The sequence below is a fragment of the Colius striatus genome, chromosome 11, assembly GCF_028858725.1.
Source record: "Colius striatus isolate bColStr4 chromosome 11, bColStr4.1.hap1, whole genome shotgun sequence".
In the NCBI taxonomy this organism is placed as follows: Eukaryota; Metazoa; Chordata; class Aves; order Coliiformes; family Coliidae; genus Colius; species Colius striatus.
In genome coordinates, this window is record NC_084769.1 from 29180481 (window position 1) to 29199931 (window position 19451).

Below are 19451 nucleotides of genomic sequence, written 5' to 3' on the forward strand. Positions count from 1 at the left end.
TACAGTATTAAGAAAATGCTGTCACTCTTCCACCCCTTCTAGTAACTGTTGGTGTTTCAAGGCATTTACTCAGCTAATTATTTGCCTTTTTAGGGTATACCATTCCAGGAAATTCTCCAAATGCAGCATTGCAGAATACAAAGAATTTTTACTTCGTGGTGGAGGTGCCTGTCTTTTCAACAGGCCAACAAAGGTAATAAATATGTTGGTAGTCAGCATCTCTGCTAAACATTATAATGAAAATGTAATAATTTTGATAACACCTATATCTACCCAAATTTACTCAAAGGTCTACAACTATCCTCAAGAAAATACCGACACAATGAGATGACTACTCATTCCCATAACATTTAACAATAACCTCGAAGTGAAACTTGTTTTCTGTCAATTCTTCCTGTTCAAATAATGACAAACGTTGCAGTTGATTTTTCACAGATAGATACATTCTGCATAAATGCACTATTTATTAAGCTGGAAGGAGTATAAAATTAATCTGGAGGTGAGGTTGTAGTACATGCTTCACATAAACTCAATTCTTGGACTTTTGGTCTGAGATGATTAAAGAGAATGTGTTACCACACTAGGAATTAGAAATTGATAGCTTACCACATATAGACAGCTTGTGTTTTTTCTCAAAGATAACTTCATTTAATTTCAGATGTACATCTATCGAGCTCTGTAACTTGTACCATCCATTGTTTTTTTCACCTAAATCTTATCAAGGTCATATTTTTTTCTAAGGCAATTGATCACATGACGTCCTGCTAAAGCTGAGTAGTATAAAAGTATTCTATGTGTCTCTTTCACAAAGTTCAAGCCAAGTTGATAATATTCTATTTACTCATGGTGTCAAACTTGCTGTCCTCATCCCACATGAGACTATTAGGCTGTTCTGTTTACTGTGCTGTATCCTTTAGTAGACCTTCACCTTGCACAATTAACTGACAGATTTTTGCTTGTTAGAATGTTTTTTAATCTTTTCATAGGGTAGCAGTCTTTGCTTATAGAATAAGAACATAATAATTCTTACAGAAAAAAAAGTAGGAAGAAAGGAAAGCACAGCTTTTTTTTTTTTTTTTTTTTGCATGATGGTAATCTAGCAACAAATTGTCAAATTGACTGTATACAGAATAAAAATCTGGTTTACTTCTGCGAAAATTTTCCAAGGAGAATTATCTTTATATATTACCTGTGTTGGTGTTTCAGAGCTTTGAAGTACTTTGGGGGGAAAAAGTCATGCAATATTTTGAAAATTTGTATTTGAAGGTTGGAAGGAAATGTAGAAAGTGGTGTGTTAAGGTAAATAAAATGTAGATGTCATAAGCAGTCACCATGATGTCACTTTTAATGATAACCTGTTATGCGCTGTGTATGAATATCTGATTAATTCCTTGTGTTCTGATATTTTCTTACATTCCTCTCTGGTTGACCTGTTTTTGGTATGAGCTACAGGTCAGGTAACCAGATCTGTCTGATGGAAAACTGAATTTCATGTTCAGAATAAGAGATCTTGCTGTTTCCACTGAAGCATAGTAGTAACAATGGCTTATAGAGATTAAAAAAAACCCCTTTTTCTGAGTCAAATTGACATTATTAGTGAAGAATGTACATAAGGATATGGCTTCACTGTAATTTTGCTTCTGGCACTCAAAATTGTAGGTGCTATCAATTACCTATGTAGTTTATGCAACAAAAGTGAAATGCTTTCTTTCTTTTTGATTAGGCATTATGATACCTTCCCCCCTCACCTCAAAGAATCAAAGAATTCCATCTAAGTTTATAAATTTATATTGTATTAAATGTTACATCTCATGTCTTGATGGTCCTCAACATCTGTACTGCCACTAAGCTGATGCAGAAAGAATGTGTTTACTTGCAGCTTTCACCCTCATCGAGCTGGAGATTTATTTATTCTCATGTTAACTTTTAAACTTTTAACTTCTTGTTGCAACCAGATTCTAACGATTAATGTGTTTCTGTTGTTATTATCCCAGTTAAATTTGAGATGTTCTTACATGATTGTGAAGCAGAATTATTATGTTGAAAACAGACAAAGTTTTTGCAAAATTATTTCTGTGACAAGATGGGAAAATATCTTAAATTACCTCAATCAAAATTATGATATGTGAAACCAATATAGAACCTATATCATCCTGAACTCTAGAATTTATCTGTACTGTGCATATCTGGACTAACTGTTTAACACTATATATGATTATTACTCTAACTTACTAATAAGGCATATAGCACTTCCTTTTCACAATGTTTCTTAATGTTTTCATGCCAAAACATGTTAACACTGGATTCAACAGCAACTCATTGCATCGGAAAGTACTGGTACTTCAGTAGAACCCAGATTACTGACTGGTTTCCTGGAGGAATTGTCAGAGAAGTTGGAATCCATAGAATAGGATATCCTCTTGAGAATTATTTTATTTTGTCTCTATTTATCACACTTTTGTAAAATCAATCTTCTTCTGAAGAAGGCTAATAATCAAGTGATTTAGCTGTGTATCTTTCATGTCTTAACAATTCTGAGAATCAGCACTTGAAAAACATTCTCTCTTACCCATTGTGGTAGCATGGCATATATATTCTGAGCTTATTTCCGTGGCATTGCAGAAATAAGCTATATGTGACAGAAAAGTGATTTGATACTGCTTTTATTCTTACTTTGGGGGGGGGGGCTTTTTTTTTGCTTTCAGCTCTTTGAAAACACTGAGTGTGGAAATGGATATGTAGAAGCAGGAGAAGAATGTGACTGCGGTTTCCGAATGGCAAGTAGAGTTATGTATTACTCCACAAATCTTTCTTACAAAACATCTTCAGGTAAATTGTATGGTTGGTAAGAGAAGGGGACAGGTTATGGAAATTGTTTTGCCTATTGTTAGGGAACAACTTAAAAGACTGTGCTAAAACATTTTTTCAAGTGACAATGAGTGCAAAGACAGAGTTTCCTCTGAACAGTCTCCATGTCATACTAATGACAAGATCTAACAGTTTCCCAGTAATTTTTAAATTGCACTGTATAGAAATACATATCCCTTTACGTTTCCTGGGTGATGTGCCTGGAGTGTCACTCCATATCTGTGCTTTGAAGATAGATGTCTGTATTCAGACAGCATATGGAAACTGTTGCTTTTTTCTCAATTATAGAAATATTCCAAGACATTTTTTTTTGCAAAAATCTGCTCTGTTGCTTTGAGTCCCAGTGCTAGTATTGAAACAGAATTAGACCCGTCTTTGTTCTGCATTTAAAGCAATTTAACTAAACGTCACATCTGTGAAGAGGCTTCAAAAGGTGTGAATCCAATTTTTATGGCACATATGTTACTATTTTCCCTTTACTTTAGTATTCAGGTGTTGGAAAGGATTCTTCCAGTTGATAATTTCAAGTTGTCAGTGCTGAACTGAATCTTTTGTCTATTGCTATTTAACAGTTTGTTGGAAAGTTTGTGAAGAAAAAAACTTATAAAATGGAAAATTAAAAATGCACATAATATTTTCTTCAGGAATGTTATGCAGACTGTTGTAAGAAGTGCTCACTTTCTAATGGAGCTCATTGTAGCGATGGACCCTGCTGTAATACATCATGTCTTGTGAGTGTCTCTGCAGTGTATCTGTTGTTCTTTCCAGTTGCCCATGGATGTCATGTGTGTTTTATGTGGAATGAAAAAGAATGGCTTATGTACACTGACTGTTATTCCAGTCTAATAATGTGGTTATTGCCCCAAATATAAAGAGAACAGATTACGTTGGATAGGTATACATGTAAAAAATGTGTTTTATTTGCATTTAGCTGCTTCTGCAGGGGGTTTGGAATAGATCATCTTTAAAGGTCCCTTCCAACCCTACCATTCTATGATTCTATATATCAGAGATGAAAAAAACCTCTGAATTTTAGAAGTATTATATACTTCAGTTTAGCCTTTAAAATGTTAATAAACTGAAATCTTTTTCAACACTTTCAGTTGAAACAACTATTGCAATTGTAATATTCTGTTGTTAGCCAAACAAACAAACAAAGACAAATATATGTGAGCATAGTGTTTACAGAGTGTTAAAATGAAAAATTCCAAACAGGAATCTTTAATTTTTATTTGACATAATCTTTGTCTTGAACTATATTATTAATTTTCTAGTTTTTCCCACGAGGCTATGACTGTCGATATGCAGTGAATGAATGTGATATTGCAGAGTTCTGCCCTGGAGATTCTGGCCAGGTATGTGTGCAAAAGCTTTCTCTGCTTACACTAATGATGTATGTTTGCATTCATTTTATATGGATTTAAGAGGGGAAGATCCAGATTAAGAAACTACACTCTTATATACCCACAAATAACTGTAGGCCAGTATATTTTAAACCTAACAAATTTTTTAAAACACAAGAATAAACCACCATAACCCCCCAAAAAAATCTAAGTCGATGTCAAAATAATGACTTCTGTAGTCTTTTTTGTTTTTAAAAAACTTGTGAGGTTTTGTGGATCTGAATATTGTTTGTCAGATAACATCTTTTATGCTTTACCTGATCTGTACTGTAAGTACTGAGAATACACCACAAATGTGAAGGCATACAAAGATTTTAGGACATAGTTTAAAATACAAATGTAGAAAATCACTAATTGATTATAGAATCAATTAACAGTAATTTATATAATCATATTAACAGTAAATTAACAGTAATCTATATATTATCATCTGAGACATTCACACTTACAGATAAGTAGCTATTGCTGAGATCTAACTGTAAATCTTTTATTCTGTAGATGGAGCGTTCTTAGTGAGAGATGGGCTTTCTTAAGATAAAAAGGCTGCCCTCAGAGTGTTGGCTAATATAGTACATTGCAACAGTGTGCCTGTGTCAAATCTTCACAGGTGCTTTTTGATGCAAAAAAGATTTTGAGAAAGACCTGCTTTTATCTTTAGTAGTTTGAGACTTATGGGTCTAATGACTTGTTCATATCAAAAAGATTTCCAAAGCCAAGAGAAGAACAACATAAAAGACCCACGGCTGTGTAAGCAGTAGACTAGTAGGCAACAACTAGGTGCTTGCTTACTTACTTACTGAAGTGAATGCATTGGCAGTGTTGCAAACATGGCCCCAATATTAGCTATCAAATATCCTGTTACTGACACAATTGTTTTGCAAATTCTTAATTTGTATTTAAAATATACAGGAAGTTTGTCTCAAACCTTGTATTTCATGGCTCAAGATGATAATTTTTTCATTTGTATGTGTAGCTAGAATCCTGCACTAATTGTTATCTAACTCCTTTAGATGTTTAGCAGTTGTCTTTTAAAAGTTGGAAAAATCCATATATGATACTTTGTATTATTACAGTAAATTCAATGAATTTTTTTTTTCAGTGTCCACCAAATCTTCATAAACAAGATGGATATGCCTGTGATTCAAATCAGGTATGCAATGCTTTAAAATCACTGCACATCAGCAAATAGAAACTAACCAAATACAAAAGTCTTCATATTTTTATTTAATCTTATATTCTAGATTTCTTCCTAAATGTTGTCTTTCAGACATGAGTGGTAATTCTGGTTTATGCACTCTATGAATACTTAAAATTTCTAGTTTGAGTAAGATCTACTTGGTATCCTTACGTGTAGACCTTTTATTACATGCTGTGTAAAAAGTTCTTTACAACTATGTAAATGAGATGAATAAAGCAACTGGTGGGACTGAGAATCTGGGCCAAAATGTGTATTCCATCTACTCAAATTCGTGAAAGCTATTATACATCCCAATACATATGTGAAGAATCAAGACATTTGTTGGAGGAGGGGAAGAAAACAAACTAGTGTCAGTTATCATTGCTAACATGTTGTGTTTTCTTTAGGGTCGTTGCTATAACGGTGAATGCAAGACAAGAGATAATCAGTGCAAATATATCTGGGGATCTAGTAGGTTGACTTTACCTTCAACACATTTTATTTCTGGTTGATTCCTGCCTTTGTTTTGTATTTTTAGTGTTTTTATTTTTGTTCATGCTGCTATAAATTTAAGTTTTTTGCTCAGTAGCATAGACTGCAGTGAGAAACTGTAGTGTAGTTGACAAATGAGATTGTGAGTTGTATGTGTGTTTGAGAGTGATGCCAGTGAGGTGATTCTCATGTGACATGTTTGCAGATATAGGCAGGGCAGCAAATGGTGGACTCTGGTGAAATTAGATGAGAAAACATACAAGACATTGTCACCTTTGAGTTACTGTTGAGGTGGGGGGGCAGGGTAAGGGGAATGGTTTTGAAGATATTTTTGTTATAGCTCAAAACAGGTGTTTTTGACTTTTTTTAATGGGAGTTGTCCATTCCATTTATCATGCTAAAGCAGTTCCACCTTGCTGCTCTTTTCTACACCATCCTATACCATGAGGAAAATTAGTACTTTGGTGTGAAGTAGAAATATGTAGTACAAATTTAAGCCCAGGGGCCTTGAGTAGGATAGAATTGCAGTTGCAATGGATTTAGCTTGCAGCTGAGAGCAGATAAATGCTGTGTGCAGACTTTGAGACAGTTCAGCAGAGCAGAACTATCAGGCTGCCTGTACTCTCTAGTGCTTAATGTTTTCTTGTTCATTTTGTCTAATCATAACTGCCACTGACACCACCTGTTTGAGGCAGAAGAATCATTCCAGTCTAACAAAGATGAGAGCAGGGGAATATAGTTTTCCCACTTGTCTTGTACAATACAAAAGATGCTATATAAAAGCGTAAAATTGGATGGAGACAACATTTTCTTTGTCTTCTGATGCTTTTTTGAGTTTTTTGTTGGCACATCACGTTTATTGATAATGTTAAAGGCAATAGGTATTTTTAACTAATTTATTTGTATTTTACATGACTATACTTTAAAATACTTAGTTTATTTACTGAAACGACACTGTCTTCAATATTTTGTCTTCCTCTGTATAGTTCTTTTGCTTTTCTTTTTTCTTAAGTGGATTTTTAGAAAAAAACAAATAGGGTTGTTAGTAAATAATTGTAGTTTTAAACCTATTAGTTCAAATTTCTACTCTTAAAAAGCAGTAGAAATTACACTCTGACTATTCAACCTTTTCTTCTTCATGAACTTAGTGAAAAATAAAATAATCATTGAGTTGGTGTCAGAATATATGCTTATAGTATATGCCATATATCAAATCTTTAATCTCCTGAAATACAGATCAGGATTAATTGCAGGGAAAACAACTAGATTAAATCTATGTGCAACCATTATGAAAAAAATTAGATCATAGATAAATTCAAATGCAGAAGACAATAAATACACTGTGGACACTACTTCTTTTTTAAGAGTTCAGAGCATGTTTTGAACATAGAACATGATTTTAGAAAAGCCCTCTGTAGGTATTGCAGTTCGGTCTGCTAGGTTCCCACTGTAGTCAGTGGAAAATGCCATCTGTGTACATACACATGCTGTTAGATTTATGTTCTGGATCAAAAAAATAGAGTTGCAATATATTATATAGATTTTCAGAGCTCTCAAGTTGCCAATGGGAAGTACATTCCTTTTTTCCTCATGAACAGAGTCTTCAGGATCTGACAAATTTTGTTATGAAAAGCTTAATACAGAAGGCACAAAAAAGGGAAACTGTGGAAAGGATGGGGACCGATGGATTCAGTGTAGCAAACAGTAAGTTGAACTTGGTAGAAAATATTTGTATTTTAAATAGATTAATACTGGTTCAATATTGCCTACTTTTTCATGAAGATTTCATCAGTTTATTTTCACATTATTTTGAATCTTCCTCCCCTCGTAAGGTTTGAAAGAGTTCCATTCTGACAAATCCACGGGTGACTCAGCAATACCAAGAATTCAAGATTTTCAGAAGAACGTACTGTGACTTCAATTCTTTCAGAGAAGCTGAGGGACAGGCTATTCAAGTTTGTTCCAACTTTTATTTTTGACCAGAGACGACTACTAAACACTTGGATGCTATAGGGAAAATGACTGATTCTTTTTTTATGTGATCATTACTAGTTGGATATTTGAGTAAATTTACTTTTCAAGTTAATGCTCATTAGTGGATAAATGTTAACTTCTCCTGATACATTTACCTATTTTGTAACTTTTAACTATGCTTATAATAATTTCCGTCTCAGAATGTTGTTTTTCTTCATTGACTATTTGACATTTGTCAAGTGCCACTTATTTTTTTTTTTATTGCATGATTCATTTTTCAGGTAGCATCATAATGAATTGTTTAATCATTTTTTAAAAATAATATATAGATGAGAATAATCTTGTTCGGGTATGTAGATTAAAACTCTCATTTGTATAAAAGGTTTTCTTGGTCAGTAGAGAGATGCAAAAAAAATGGTCTAGCTGAAGGGGCTGTTTAAATTTTTTTCAACTTTAACAAAGACAACTTCCAGCATTCATCCGGCTACCTCTGTGACTTAGGACAGTTAGAGTAGGCTGGAAGTTTTAAGCTGGTATCCTTCTATTAAAGATTGCACATATAAAATGACATGAAATAAAGCAGATTCTGCCAAAATTGAGACACACGCACTGCATGCTAATGATTCTTATGGTTTTGTTAGGTTTCTTATGGTTTCTGCAAGGGAAATAAAGTCAAATTAGAAATTCAAACTTCACATTACTGTGTGGCTTCCAAGCTGCTGGAGAGCAGAGAAATGTAGTTTAGCCTGCTACAACAAAGCTTTGTACAGTTTGACTCCTCTTAATTGTACTATGTTGTGTTTAGAGCAGAGGTTTTTATTTGTGTGAACATTCACTAGTGCTTTAGAGTGTACAGTTACTTATTTCTGCCTCTTTTCTATCAAATAATATTTCTAGACTTGTACTCTGAAAATCTATCATGTGGCTTATGGTAGCATATTACTTAATGTGATCAGCACCATCATTGCCAGTCTTTCTTTTTACTTCATATTCTTCCAGTAACTTTTTTACTTATGTTTTCATTTTTCAGTGATATTTTCTGTGGCTTTTTGCTCTGTACCAATCTCACTAAAGTTCCACGAGTTGGTCAAGTTCAAGGAGAAATTATTCCAAATTCTTTTTATCATCAAGGACGAATAGTGGACTGCAGGTAAAACACAATGCAGTGTTCCAGCATGATTTTGCTCTGTTAAACCCAACTGAATCAAGTCTCTATGATTTCTAGGCTTCTATTATTTTTAGGTAATATAAATTTTACAGCAAAATCATTGTTCTGAGTGGCATTTCTTTTGATTAAAAAGCCTCATATTCCACATCTAAATAGGGCAAAATATGGGTTATCCTCCTGATTACTCCTTCTGATCCTTCCAACAGCAGAACTTCACAGTCAGCATTTAATGGTCAGCATTATATTTTTGTGGGGAGGAAGGAGTCTCTAACTGGCAGAGATCCATATATTAAACATGATGATTTTAAGTATTATATATTCAGAGAAATAGCTGCAGGAAAGTGAGGCTGAGAGAGAGGAAACGGAAGAGGATAAGATGTTAAGCTACAGTTCAGTTAACAGGCAGGTAAATGAATTTTAGTCTACTGTGCACAACACTAGATTTCTGTTTTAAAGACATTGGCAACATTGCTGTTGTGCTAAGAATGCTCTTTTACAGAGTGAAGTCCTGAGTGAACAATGATTCTTAACTCTTCTATTATTTCACTAGTATTTTTATTTAAATGTCATCAGATCATAGAATCATAGAATCACAGAATGGTAGGGGTTGGAAGGGACCTTTAGAAATCATCTAGTCCAATCCCCTTGCAGAAGCAGGTTCACCTAGATCAGGTCACATAGGAACATGTCCAGGTGGGTCTTGAAGACCTCCAAGGAAGGAGACTCCACACCCTCCCTGGGCAGCCTGGGCAAGGGCTCCCTCACCCTCACAGTGAAATAGCTTTTTCTTATATTTAAGTGGAACTTTCTGTGTTTCAGCTTCATCCCATTACCCCTTGTCCTGTTGCTAGCTACTATAGAAAAAAAGGGATGCCCCAACCTCCTGACATCCATCCTTTAAATATTTATAAATGTTAATAAGATCTCCTCTCAATCTCCTCTTCTCCAGACTAAACAGCCCCAGATCCTGCAGCCTTTCCTCATATGAAAGATGTTCCATTGCCCTGATCATCTTGGCGGCCCTGCAGTGGACGGAAAGCTAGATTTTGAAATTTTTTTCTAGCAACACTATTTCACAGCATTTGGTGAGGGGAGAAGCATAGCTCATCAAAGACTATTAAAAAAACCCCAAAGCCTAAGGTGCCCTTTCTGAGTATTTAAGTCATTACCTAGATTTACTTTTAGTCTCACAACTGGAATCCATTCACAACACTGCAGACAGAGAGAAAAACTTTGTAATTTTGTTCTGTCTGCATGTGTGAATGAGAGAAAGGTATGAGGGTTCTAGTATCTACATTGACATGATTAATGTTTTCAGAATACTACAGTCACAACACTAATAATATCTTAAAACTTATTTTTCCTAGTGGTGCTCATGTTCTTTTAGATGATGATACAGATTTAGGTTACGTGGAGGATGGAGCTCCATGTGGACCTCACATGATGTGTCTGGATAAAAAGTGCCTGCCAATTCAGTCCTTGAACATAAGCAGCTGTCCCATTGGTTCTAATGGAAAAGTCTGTTCTGGTCATGGGGTGAGTCTGTACCGGGAGCAAGCAGCTATGCTGCTTCAGCTGCCTCTGATCTTAATGTACCCTCTGGTGGACTTATCTACCTGAAAGTGTTTCTAAGTGTTCTGAAAACACCAATGTTAGATTGAAGAGCAGACTGCCATTCTACAAAGCGCAGAGAAAATTTTAAAAAGCAAATTTGTCCAATTAATTTAAAATTATATCCAAAGTGTGGGTTTTGTTATTGGCAAGGAGGAGCTCTGACATCAGTTACGGTAAAGACTTTGGTAATGTAGTCTCCATATTTCAGGCTGCTTGCCTGAAATATGCTTTTTCCTGGATATTAACACCTTTTATGAAGTTGGTCTTATGTTCATGAGTTTATATGAATTATATGAATTTATATTGATTTATTACTTAAGTAATTAAAATTCTCAACTGTTGGGATCACAAAAGAGATGATATAGTCTTTTCAAACAGACACAAAGTGTATCATTTTACATTCAGGTATTTTACACTCAGTTATTCTACCAATTAAGTCTGTTTGTCCAAGACACTAGGTCTATTTTGATGAACTGCTTCACTGTGCCATGTCCTAACTGTAATACTGATAAAACCTTTCCACTTTATACAAGAAGGTGTGTTTGCATTTTTTTCTTATTTTTATGAGGAATTGAAGATGTATTTGAGTGCTTCACAGAAGATTTGGTCCAAAATTAAGAAGAAAAATTTTAAAATTGGAAAGTGAAGGATCTAGGAGAACTGGAAATCTTCTTGGTACTTTTACGGAGTGACATAAGTGTTGAGAGAACTGTTACCATCTTTATTTTGCTTTGGATTATTCCAGTTCATAACTTAAAAATACCTTGGCTGATCAACCTACCATAAGATATATTTATCTTCGGCTTCCTAGATAAGTCTCTTCAGTGATTTCTTTAAGAAGCATAGTGAGATAAAAGTTAAGTTTAAAAAAAAAAAAACACGTACTACTTTCTTGTAGTAACTTGTAGGGTTTTTTCGGGGAGAGAGGGAAGGTATTTGTGACCTTATGTTCCAGTGCCAAAAAGACATTATTAGCTGATGCTTAATGATTGACTCCCCTTCTAGTCACATAATCAAAACTTCATTCTTGTTCTGTGTCTATTTCTTGTGTCATGCTTTTTTTCTTGGTAACCTTTTCTAGCAACACATTCTATGCTCTTGTTCATATGGAGAGTGTATAGCTATTAACTCTTGTTATTGATTTGGTGTTTTGTCAGCTGTATAGGTTTCCTGTAGCTGATAAATGTACTGCCAATTTTAATGAGTCCTAAGTCCTTTTTTAGAGTCCTTTTAACTAATTGTAGACTTAGAAAAGACTATTTTCTCTCTTTCTAGAGGATAAGCAAGCACTTCTCATTGCAGCTTAGAAAAAATTGTCAACAAAACTAATGAAAATCATACTATTTTTTCTACATAGAGGCAGGCTGTAAATGAGAGGTTGTAAAGAATGACCACGTCTTGAACCTTTTAAATGCAAATGCTTGTGTTCTTTTGGACATCCAGACTCAGAGCCTAGGCAGTTGATTAGTGAATGTCTAACTAGTCTAGATAAGGATGAGAACTTCTGTTATTTTTTTTTACATCCTAAGCAGATGTGTAGTGCAAGTGATGGTGGAATGACTGGGAACACTCCTGCTTTTCCTAGCATCTGAGTATATTTAGAGGGGTTATTGATGTATTATACTCATTCTAAACACCTGGTGCTATCGTTACAGTATAGAAATTAATAAGTTTTATTCTGTGAATTAAATACCTAATTACAAGTTAAGTAGACTTAATAATGCTGTCATTTATTTTCTTTTCCAGGTTTGTAGTAATGAAGCCACTTGCATTTGTAATTTCTCCTGGGCAGGGACAGACTGCAGTATTGATGATCCTATCAGGGATACTGGTAGCAAGAAGGATGAAGGACCCAAGGGTTTGTGTGATTTCAGTTTTGATGTTCTTTCAAGTATTTATAACATTTTTCCATTGATACATGGTAGTAAAATTAGCATATAGAAAGAGAATACTATTGTTCAGTCCTGTGTAGTCCCAGACACCAAAAATGTGCTTTGTGTAGATGAAGTAGATCTTTTTGCTTTGAGACTTGATTAAACTTTTATTTTTCTAACTTAAATTTGGGTAAGGTTTCAACAGGTAGTGATATATACTTCCTGTTTTTTCCTTTATCCCTTATTTCTTTTTACAGTCTTTTTCTTTGTGGTTGGAATATAACTAAATGTAGTTCTCATTATTTATGTGATAATTGAATATTTGTTTTACTAGACTTTTCTAGTTATCTTAGTTGTTCTCAGCTAATTCAGAGAGCTGGGGCATTAAAAAAAAAAAAGTGGAGTGCCCCTGGTGGGGAAAAAAGCCTTGGTTCCTTGTAATCAAATTTCAATGGGAAGAAAAAGAAATAAATTACAATTTTAATGACTTAAATGATTCTTATGATTATTGTGCTTATATATGTAGTAGATATTTCAACTGCATATGAAAGAGGAGCTACTGAGGAAATAATTCGTAAAAAAGTTTTTCAAAGGGGAAGAAAAGCACTTGAGATTTTTTCTGAATTTTCTGTCAAAGAATGTCCTTGGATGGTGCTGTCTAACTTTTTAATGTCTTCCATCAGGAAGATGGAAGATGTCTTTCATCAGGACACTGTCCAACATCAGACTATATTTATCCAGAATTGTGCATTCAAGGATAAAGTTCCCATTAAACAACTGAGAAACTCAAACAAAATTTTTCTGCTACACACCCAGTTCCAGATTCTTCTATCCCTTGTACAAGGGTGATGGAAAAAAGCTAGAGTTGTTTGAAAATGTAATTCTTAGAGCTCAGATTCTATCTGTTACTCTTGAAAATAGCCAGGGTTTCAAATGAGAAGAGGATTTTGGTATGTCCCTCCAGAACTGTTGATGAGATCATCTTGAAGCAAGTTACCACTGTGAAGAGGGCACTCTGAAACAGTCCAGTTTTGTATTAAGGAATCTGTGCAGTTTCTTCCTATTCAGTGTAGAGCTGCCTGGTTTTTATCCTGCAATACAAAACTACTTGTTATTCCATTTCCCATAAAAGCCTTCCTAACTATGGAATGCTGCACAGATAATAGAGAACAGCACTGTAGAACTGGTTAATTGTCTTTATGTGTGGATGAGGGGAACAGTATTTACAGTTGTGACATTGAGAGTACATGAATTTTATATTGCTCATTTCCAAATCCTGTAAATAGGAAATAGTTCCCTCCTTTGTAGAAAAATCTATAGGAAAAGCAACACAGAGTGTATGATTTGGATTAACTTGTCTAATTCAGAATGGAAATACACTTATGAAAATTGTTATGTCAGTGCAGAAATATTTGAGGAAAAACTCCTAAGTGAATAGTCTGATTTCTGCCAGTAGATACACACATAAAGTTTAGATGGCATTTTTCAATGGAGCCCTCTGCAAAAAGAATATGTTTTTGTATAAGCTGCCTTAATTTCAAAAGCTTGATTAATTTTACACCTGCTTCTGCAGGGGGGTTGGACTAGATGATCTCTAAAGGTCCCTTCCTACCCTACCGTTCTATTATAATGATAATTCTAAGGTAATTTATTGATGTTGAATCACCTAGAAATTAATTTACAAGCCTGAACACTAACAGCTACCATACTCTCTCCTGGTGTGATAGCAGAGGAGCTCCTTTCTGAAAAGATGACAGAAGACTACAGAAGTATTTTTCTGTATTGTAAAGATCCAGCATACTTGTTTCCATTAAGTCTTTATTTCCGCTTCTTTCCAATACTTGCTGTGTCATGTGCCAGTTTACAAGTCTGAGACAGAAACCAAAGTGCATGTTTGTCATTAGCCCTATCTTTGACCTTTGTTACATTCCAAGAGCAGAACACTTATGATGTGAAGATTCACCTAAGAGATTTAAGATTTTTCTCACCATAAATACAGGCATTTTTGTTAGTACAATTAGAGTGTGTATAGCTAGGAAGTATTGATATTTACTGGTGTATTGTTATGGTAATTGTGAATTAACTACTACTGCTGCTGCCCTTTTCAGACCTTCCCATTTTCTATCAATTGCTTTTGGCTCCATATTGTATTTCATGATTTAAAAAATCAACAGTCCTTAATTATGTTGGTATTAATCTATGAGTCCTGAATTACTCTAAACTCAGCAACCTACTGTCTTCTGTACTAGCAGACCTACACAGAATGTGAGTAGTTTGGGGAAGACAATTTTTTTTGCTGCTAGTTTTTGGCTACTCCAGAAACTTTGAATTACTTCAGTGTATTGGTTAGTGGTTTTGAAATCAGTAGGACTCCATAGGCCCACAAGATTCTTGCTTTGCAATTTAACTTGCGGAATTAGGCCACTTTCATGAATGGAGTAGTGTCTGTTTGGGTTTTTTTAATACAAAACATGTCTAAAGTGTGTGTATGTGTGTATATGTTTATGTGTGTATATTTATGAAACAGGAAAAAATACAAAAGAATTACTCAGCATGACATCTATAAAACTTTTGTTCCCTTAAAAAATCTCTAATTAGCCACAGAATTTAGCTGCTTGCTTGTGGTCTATTATGACTCAATAAATTTATCAAACTTTTAATCTTTAGTATAGAAAATATATAGATCTTTTTTCTCAGAAGAGTTGCCTTAAAAATGACAAAAAAGTCCTCAATGTCTTAAGAAATTTCCAGGGGTAAGTTTTCCCTTTTTGAAAGGTGGTGTCTGCCTTCAACACATAGAGATTCATATTGATAAATGCAGTAACAAAGGAAAACATTACTAACTAGTACAGGAATTAATTAAAAAGTTAGATTTTTTTGTTGTTTTTCCTGCCATGGAACTGTTTTCAAATGAATGGTTTTCATTTGCCTAGTTAAATTATGGATACAGTAAGTTTCTGGTGATGAAAAGCAAAGTTTTCTTATTGGTGATTTATTTTTCTTTTTTGCTGTTTTAAATAAGCAGTAGGTTGAGAATGTTCACTTTTTAAGCAAACAATTGATTTGCAAGCTAAAAGGAATAGTCTTACATTTACAGAAAAACCTCTCATTGAAGTATTTGTAAAGCATTCAAAGAAAAACAAATATAGCTTGTTACAGAATTTTTAAAGCTACATTATTTGGTAAATAAAGGTTTGTAAGGAAGCTCAAATTGTTTGCCTGACAATGGATGATAGCATAAAATATTCCATTGAGGAATTTGTCATGTTTTCATTTCAGACATATATGTGATCATTTCCTTAAAAAATTTTCCCTTTTCCCTCCACACAGTGAGCATGGCCACTAACAGGCTAATAGGTGCAGTGGCAGGGACCATTCTGGCCTTGGGGGTGATTTTTGGAGGCACAGGGTGGGGAATAGAGTAAGCATTTTTCTTAGTTTGAGTTTTATGTTTGGTGCCTAATGTGTGAGGTAATTGTATGCACCCGAGCCCTCTGTGTATTACCCCGTTAGCTTTGTCATGTGGTGACTGTATTTGTCATGTGATTTGACTGTATCTGTGTCATGTGGTTTGCTCATGCAGTGTTGAACCTTTTCCTGTCTGGGATAATGTGGGGCATAAAACAACAAGTTTGTGATTTTTTTTTTTTTTTTTTTTTTTTACATTGTCACAGTAAAATTAAATGTCTAAATGTTTCCATTACACCAAGTTAGAAAAATAAGGGGGAAAATGGGAGTATGTGATTCTTTTGTAAAATAGACTGAGTAACACGGACTATTTTGTAAAATACAGACATTGTTTATTACGGTCTATGGGGCTTTCAATCTAGTAATGGCTCACACAATCTAGCGAGGAAGATGATAGCTGATGATGATAGTATGGAGAAATGGTTTTACAGGAAGCTTTCTGAGTTACTAGGATTCTGTTACCTCAAGGCAGTAAAATGCTAAAGTATAGAATTTGTATATAAATACAAGCAGGAAACTGTAATGATGTTAGCCCGCTACCTCAGTTTTGACAGTGGCTATGATTTATATATCTCTATGTGTGTATGTATATATACACATATAAAAATGTCCATCTAAGAACTCCATTTTGCATTCCCTGTGCAAACTACAGAATCAATTGTTGTTATTCTGCTCTTCTGAGATTGCCAACTTTGCCGTGTGTCTACTATTACATCTTAGTACCCTGTTGTGCTACAGTACCATTGTGCTGAAGGGGAAACTAAAAAACACAGTTTGAGGTTTCTAATCAGGCTATGTGAAAAAAGCAGGCACATACAGCTCTAACTGAGGCTGCATAGACAGTCTTCAGGTAGGCAGCATTCTAGGGCTGTAAACTCAGACACACAGATAGAATCTCTTTAGCTTTTACTGGATTGGACTGTAACATGAAAGTCATCTTAGGTCCTCACAAGTGTAGAGACCTTGCACTTGCCGAGGATAAATCACAGTTGCAAATAGAAAGAAGAGGGTAACACCTCACATGCTTGAGATAGATCAGATCAGTGTTTTACTGGCGGCTTTTATAGCCATTTGCTAAAGAACTGAAGACTGTGAAGATTGTAGCGGTTTGGGACCCAGATACTGGAGCAGAGGATTTACCAACAAGTTGAGGACCATTTGCCTTTTACTTATATTCTGCCTTGTACTCTTTTTTATCTCACCGTTACCTACTGTCTCAATCCACTCAGGTCTGACCAGTCAATGTCTCTGACCATTCATTCTTGCTTCAGTGTCCTTCTCTTTAATTCCAGCTTTTCTTTATCTTTCCTCAGCTCTTACTACTCACTGTCTGACTCATTCCTCTTTTTGGTTCTGTTCATTTCCATCTGTCTTTTCTGTTTTCTGGTGTCTTCGGATACAAACACACATTTAAGGACAAACCACTGCTACTTTTTATTATGTGGGAACATAAATACCCTCTCTGTTCTTAATGCCCTTCAGGCCCTGGTGGCTGTTCTCATCAGTGGCTGCAGGGCAGGTTGTTCATCACAACCTGATGCCAGGTTCTGCCCTTCTTCCTCCTTCCTGACTCCTTCACTTGCAAATTGCAAGCTTCTCTTCAAAGTGCTGAAATACCTTTAGTTTCTTAATGCTCTATAAACTTAATTTACTAATTGTGGGGGACAAAATATTATTAGGATTTCTTCCTAAAATGAATACTTAGTTTTGATGACAAGTCCAAGGATTTGACTGGCAAAGTGACAGACAAGAAAAGAAAATGTCAAACCACCCCAATGCATTGCTACCTGCAAGATAATCTGCAGTAAACTTGCCTTTTCTACAACAGATTTTAAAAGCCATGTATGTCAATTCTAATGATGTCAATCTATCTAATGACAATGAGGATTTATGGAATAGTCTGAAGTCCACTGAAGTTAAAAGTGTGTTCTGTGTTAACACCTTCAGTAGGATTTGTGTCAGGATACTAAAAGATGACTAGAGGTGACCCAATAGTGCCTTGCAGGAAAGGATGATGTCCAGGCAGTTGCAGGAGCTTTCTCCCAATAAACCTATTGTCCACAGGGGGTGACGGAAGGAACAAGTATACCAGAAGTGTTGTGTCTTTCCATAGTCTGGATGGTCCCAAAGTATGGTGATTGTTAAAACTTCCCTCTTACTTTTGGTCTGCATGTGTTTATGTCAAGCATCTGACCCCAATAACTAGAGAAGCTTATTTAGCTGAAATGTATTAATCTATACTTTTCTTCATGAATGGCACTAAAATGAGCTGATGCAAAGCAGGCTTCATGCTGATAGCAAAATTTCAATTTGTTAATACAATTTCCTTGATGATGCTTAATAAAACATAAGGCATCATACATCCTTAAGGTGAGTATAACGTGTAAAAGTAGTCCTGTTGTAAGTACCTTTATGCATACCATCTGTTAACGGTCTTAAACCAGTTTACCAATAGTCCTTCAAACTCTGTATTGCAAAACGAATTCATTAACTGGAGGACTCTGTTCTGGTAAACAAGTAGTAACTCTTCAGGAATAAATACTCTACCATATTTTATGTTGGAAATCAGATCATAGTCTTGTTGATTATCAATAAAATTTTACCTTGAGTGTACCCTTTTCAGTTTCTTTACTAGGAAAACTAGCTGTTTCTCTGCATCTATAGGAACTGCACTTCCCAGCATTTGTGAAACAGTTTTAAAGTCATTCCTGGGGGCTGGACATGCCGTAAGCCCAGCCATCTATCACTGGCTCTGTTCTCTAGTAGACAGGGTAATTCTCACAGGCCTTGGACTTTCGGGGAGGGGGAGTGGTGTTTAAAAATGAACATCACTTCATTAGACACTATAAAATTGGGTCAATTCTGAAAGTGTTATCAGGACTCTTATTATTTAACAGAATTTTAGTAACTTCTCTATTAACTGAACTTTTTTCTATGTTATCCACTTCTGTTTAAATTTTGATTGAATTCTTTTGTATAGTAAATAAACCCAATACTGATTTTCTGTATTGGAAGAACAAACCCCTCTTTGTTGAATGGATGTGCGCTATAAAATAGTTTGGGGATTTTTTCTCCCTCAGGAATATTTAACAATCTAGGAACATAGTAAGAAGGGGGAAGTAAAAAAATGGTAATTTGGTATTATTATTATATAATATTAATAATCTAATCTAATAGTATCTATTACATAGAATCTTATCATCAAACTAAGTTATGAGAATGTACTATCAATTAATTATTGTGCTTTTTGTGGGGAAAGTAGCATTCTATGGTGAGAAAGAAATTAGCTTTAGAATTTTTGAAGACTTCTAAAATTTATTACAGCTCAATTACTTGCTGTGTTTTCAGTCTTTTGTTGCATGCAATCATTTGATAAAACCCAGAGTAAGCCATAGATCTGAGGCAGATACAGC

General features: G+C 34.8%; 1 protein-coding gene across 1 annotated transcript in view; it reads left to right on the top strand.

The window, feature by feature from the left end:
* ADAM23 (ADAM metallopeptidase domain 23) overlaps positions 1–19451 on the top strand; it is a 70357-nt gene that overhangs the window by 41461 nt on the left and 9445 nt on the right. The window contains 10 exon segments of the mRNA XM_062004835.1: positions 94–193; positions 2706–2777; positions 3513–3599; positions 4143–4223; positions 5371–5421; positions 5856–5919; positions 7539–7644; positions 8945–9064; positions 10450–10618; positions 12443–12554. Coding sequence (XP_061860819.1) covers positions 94–193; positions 2706–2777; positions 3513–3599; positions 4143–4223; positions 5371–5421; positions 5856–5919; positions 7539–7644; positions 8945–9064; positions 10450–10618; positions 12443–12554 — 962 coding nt within the window.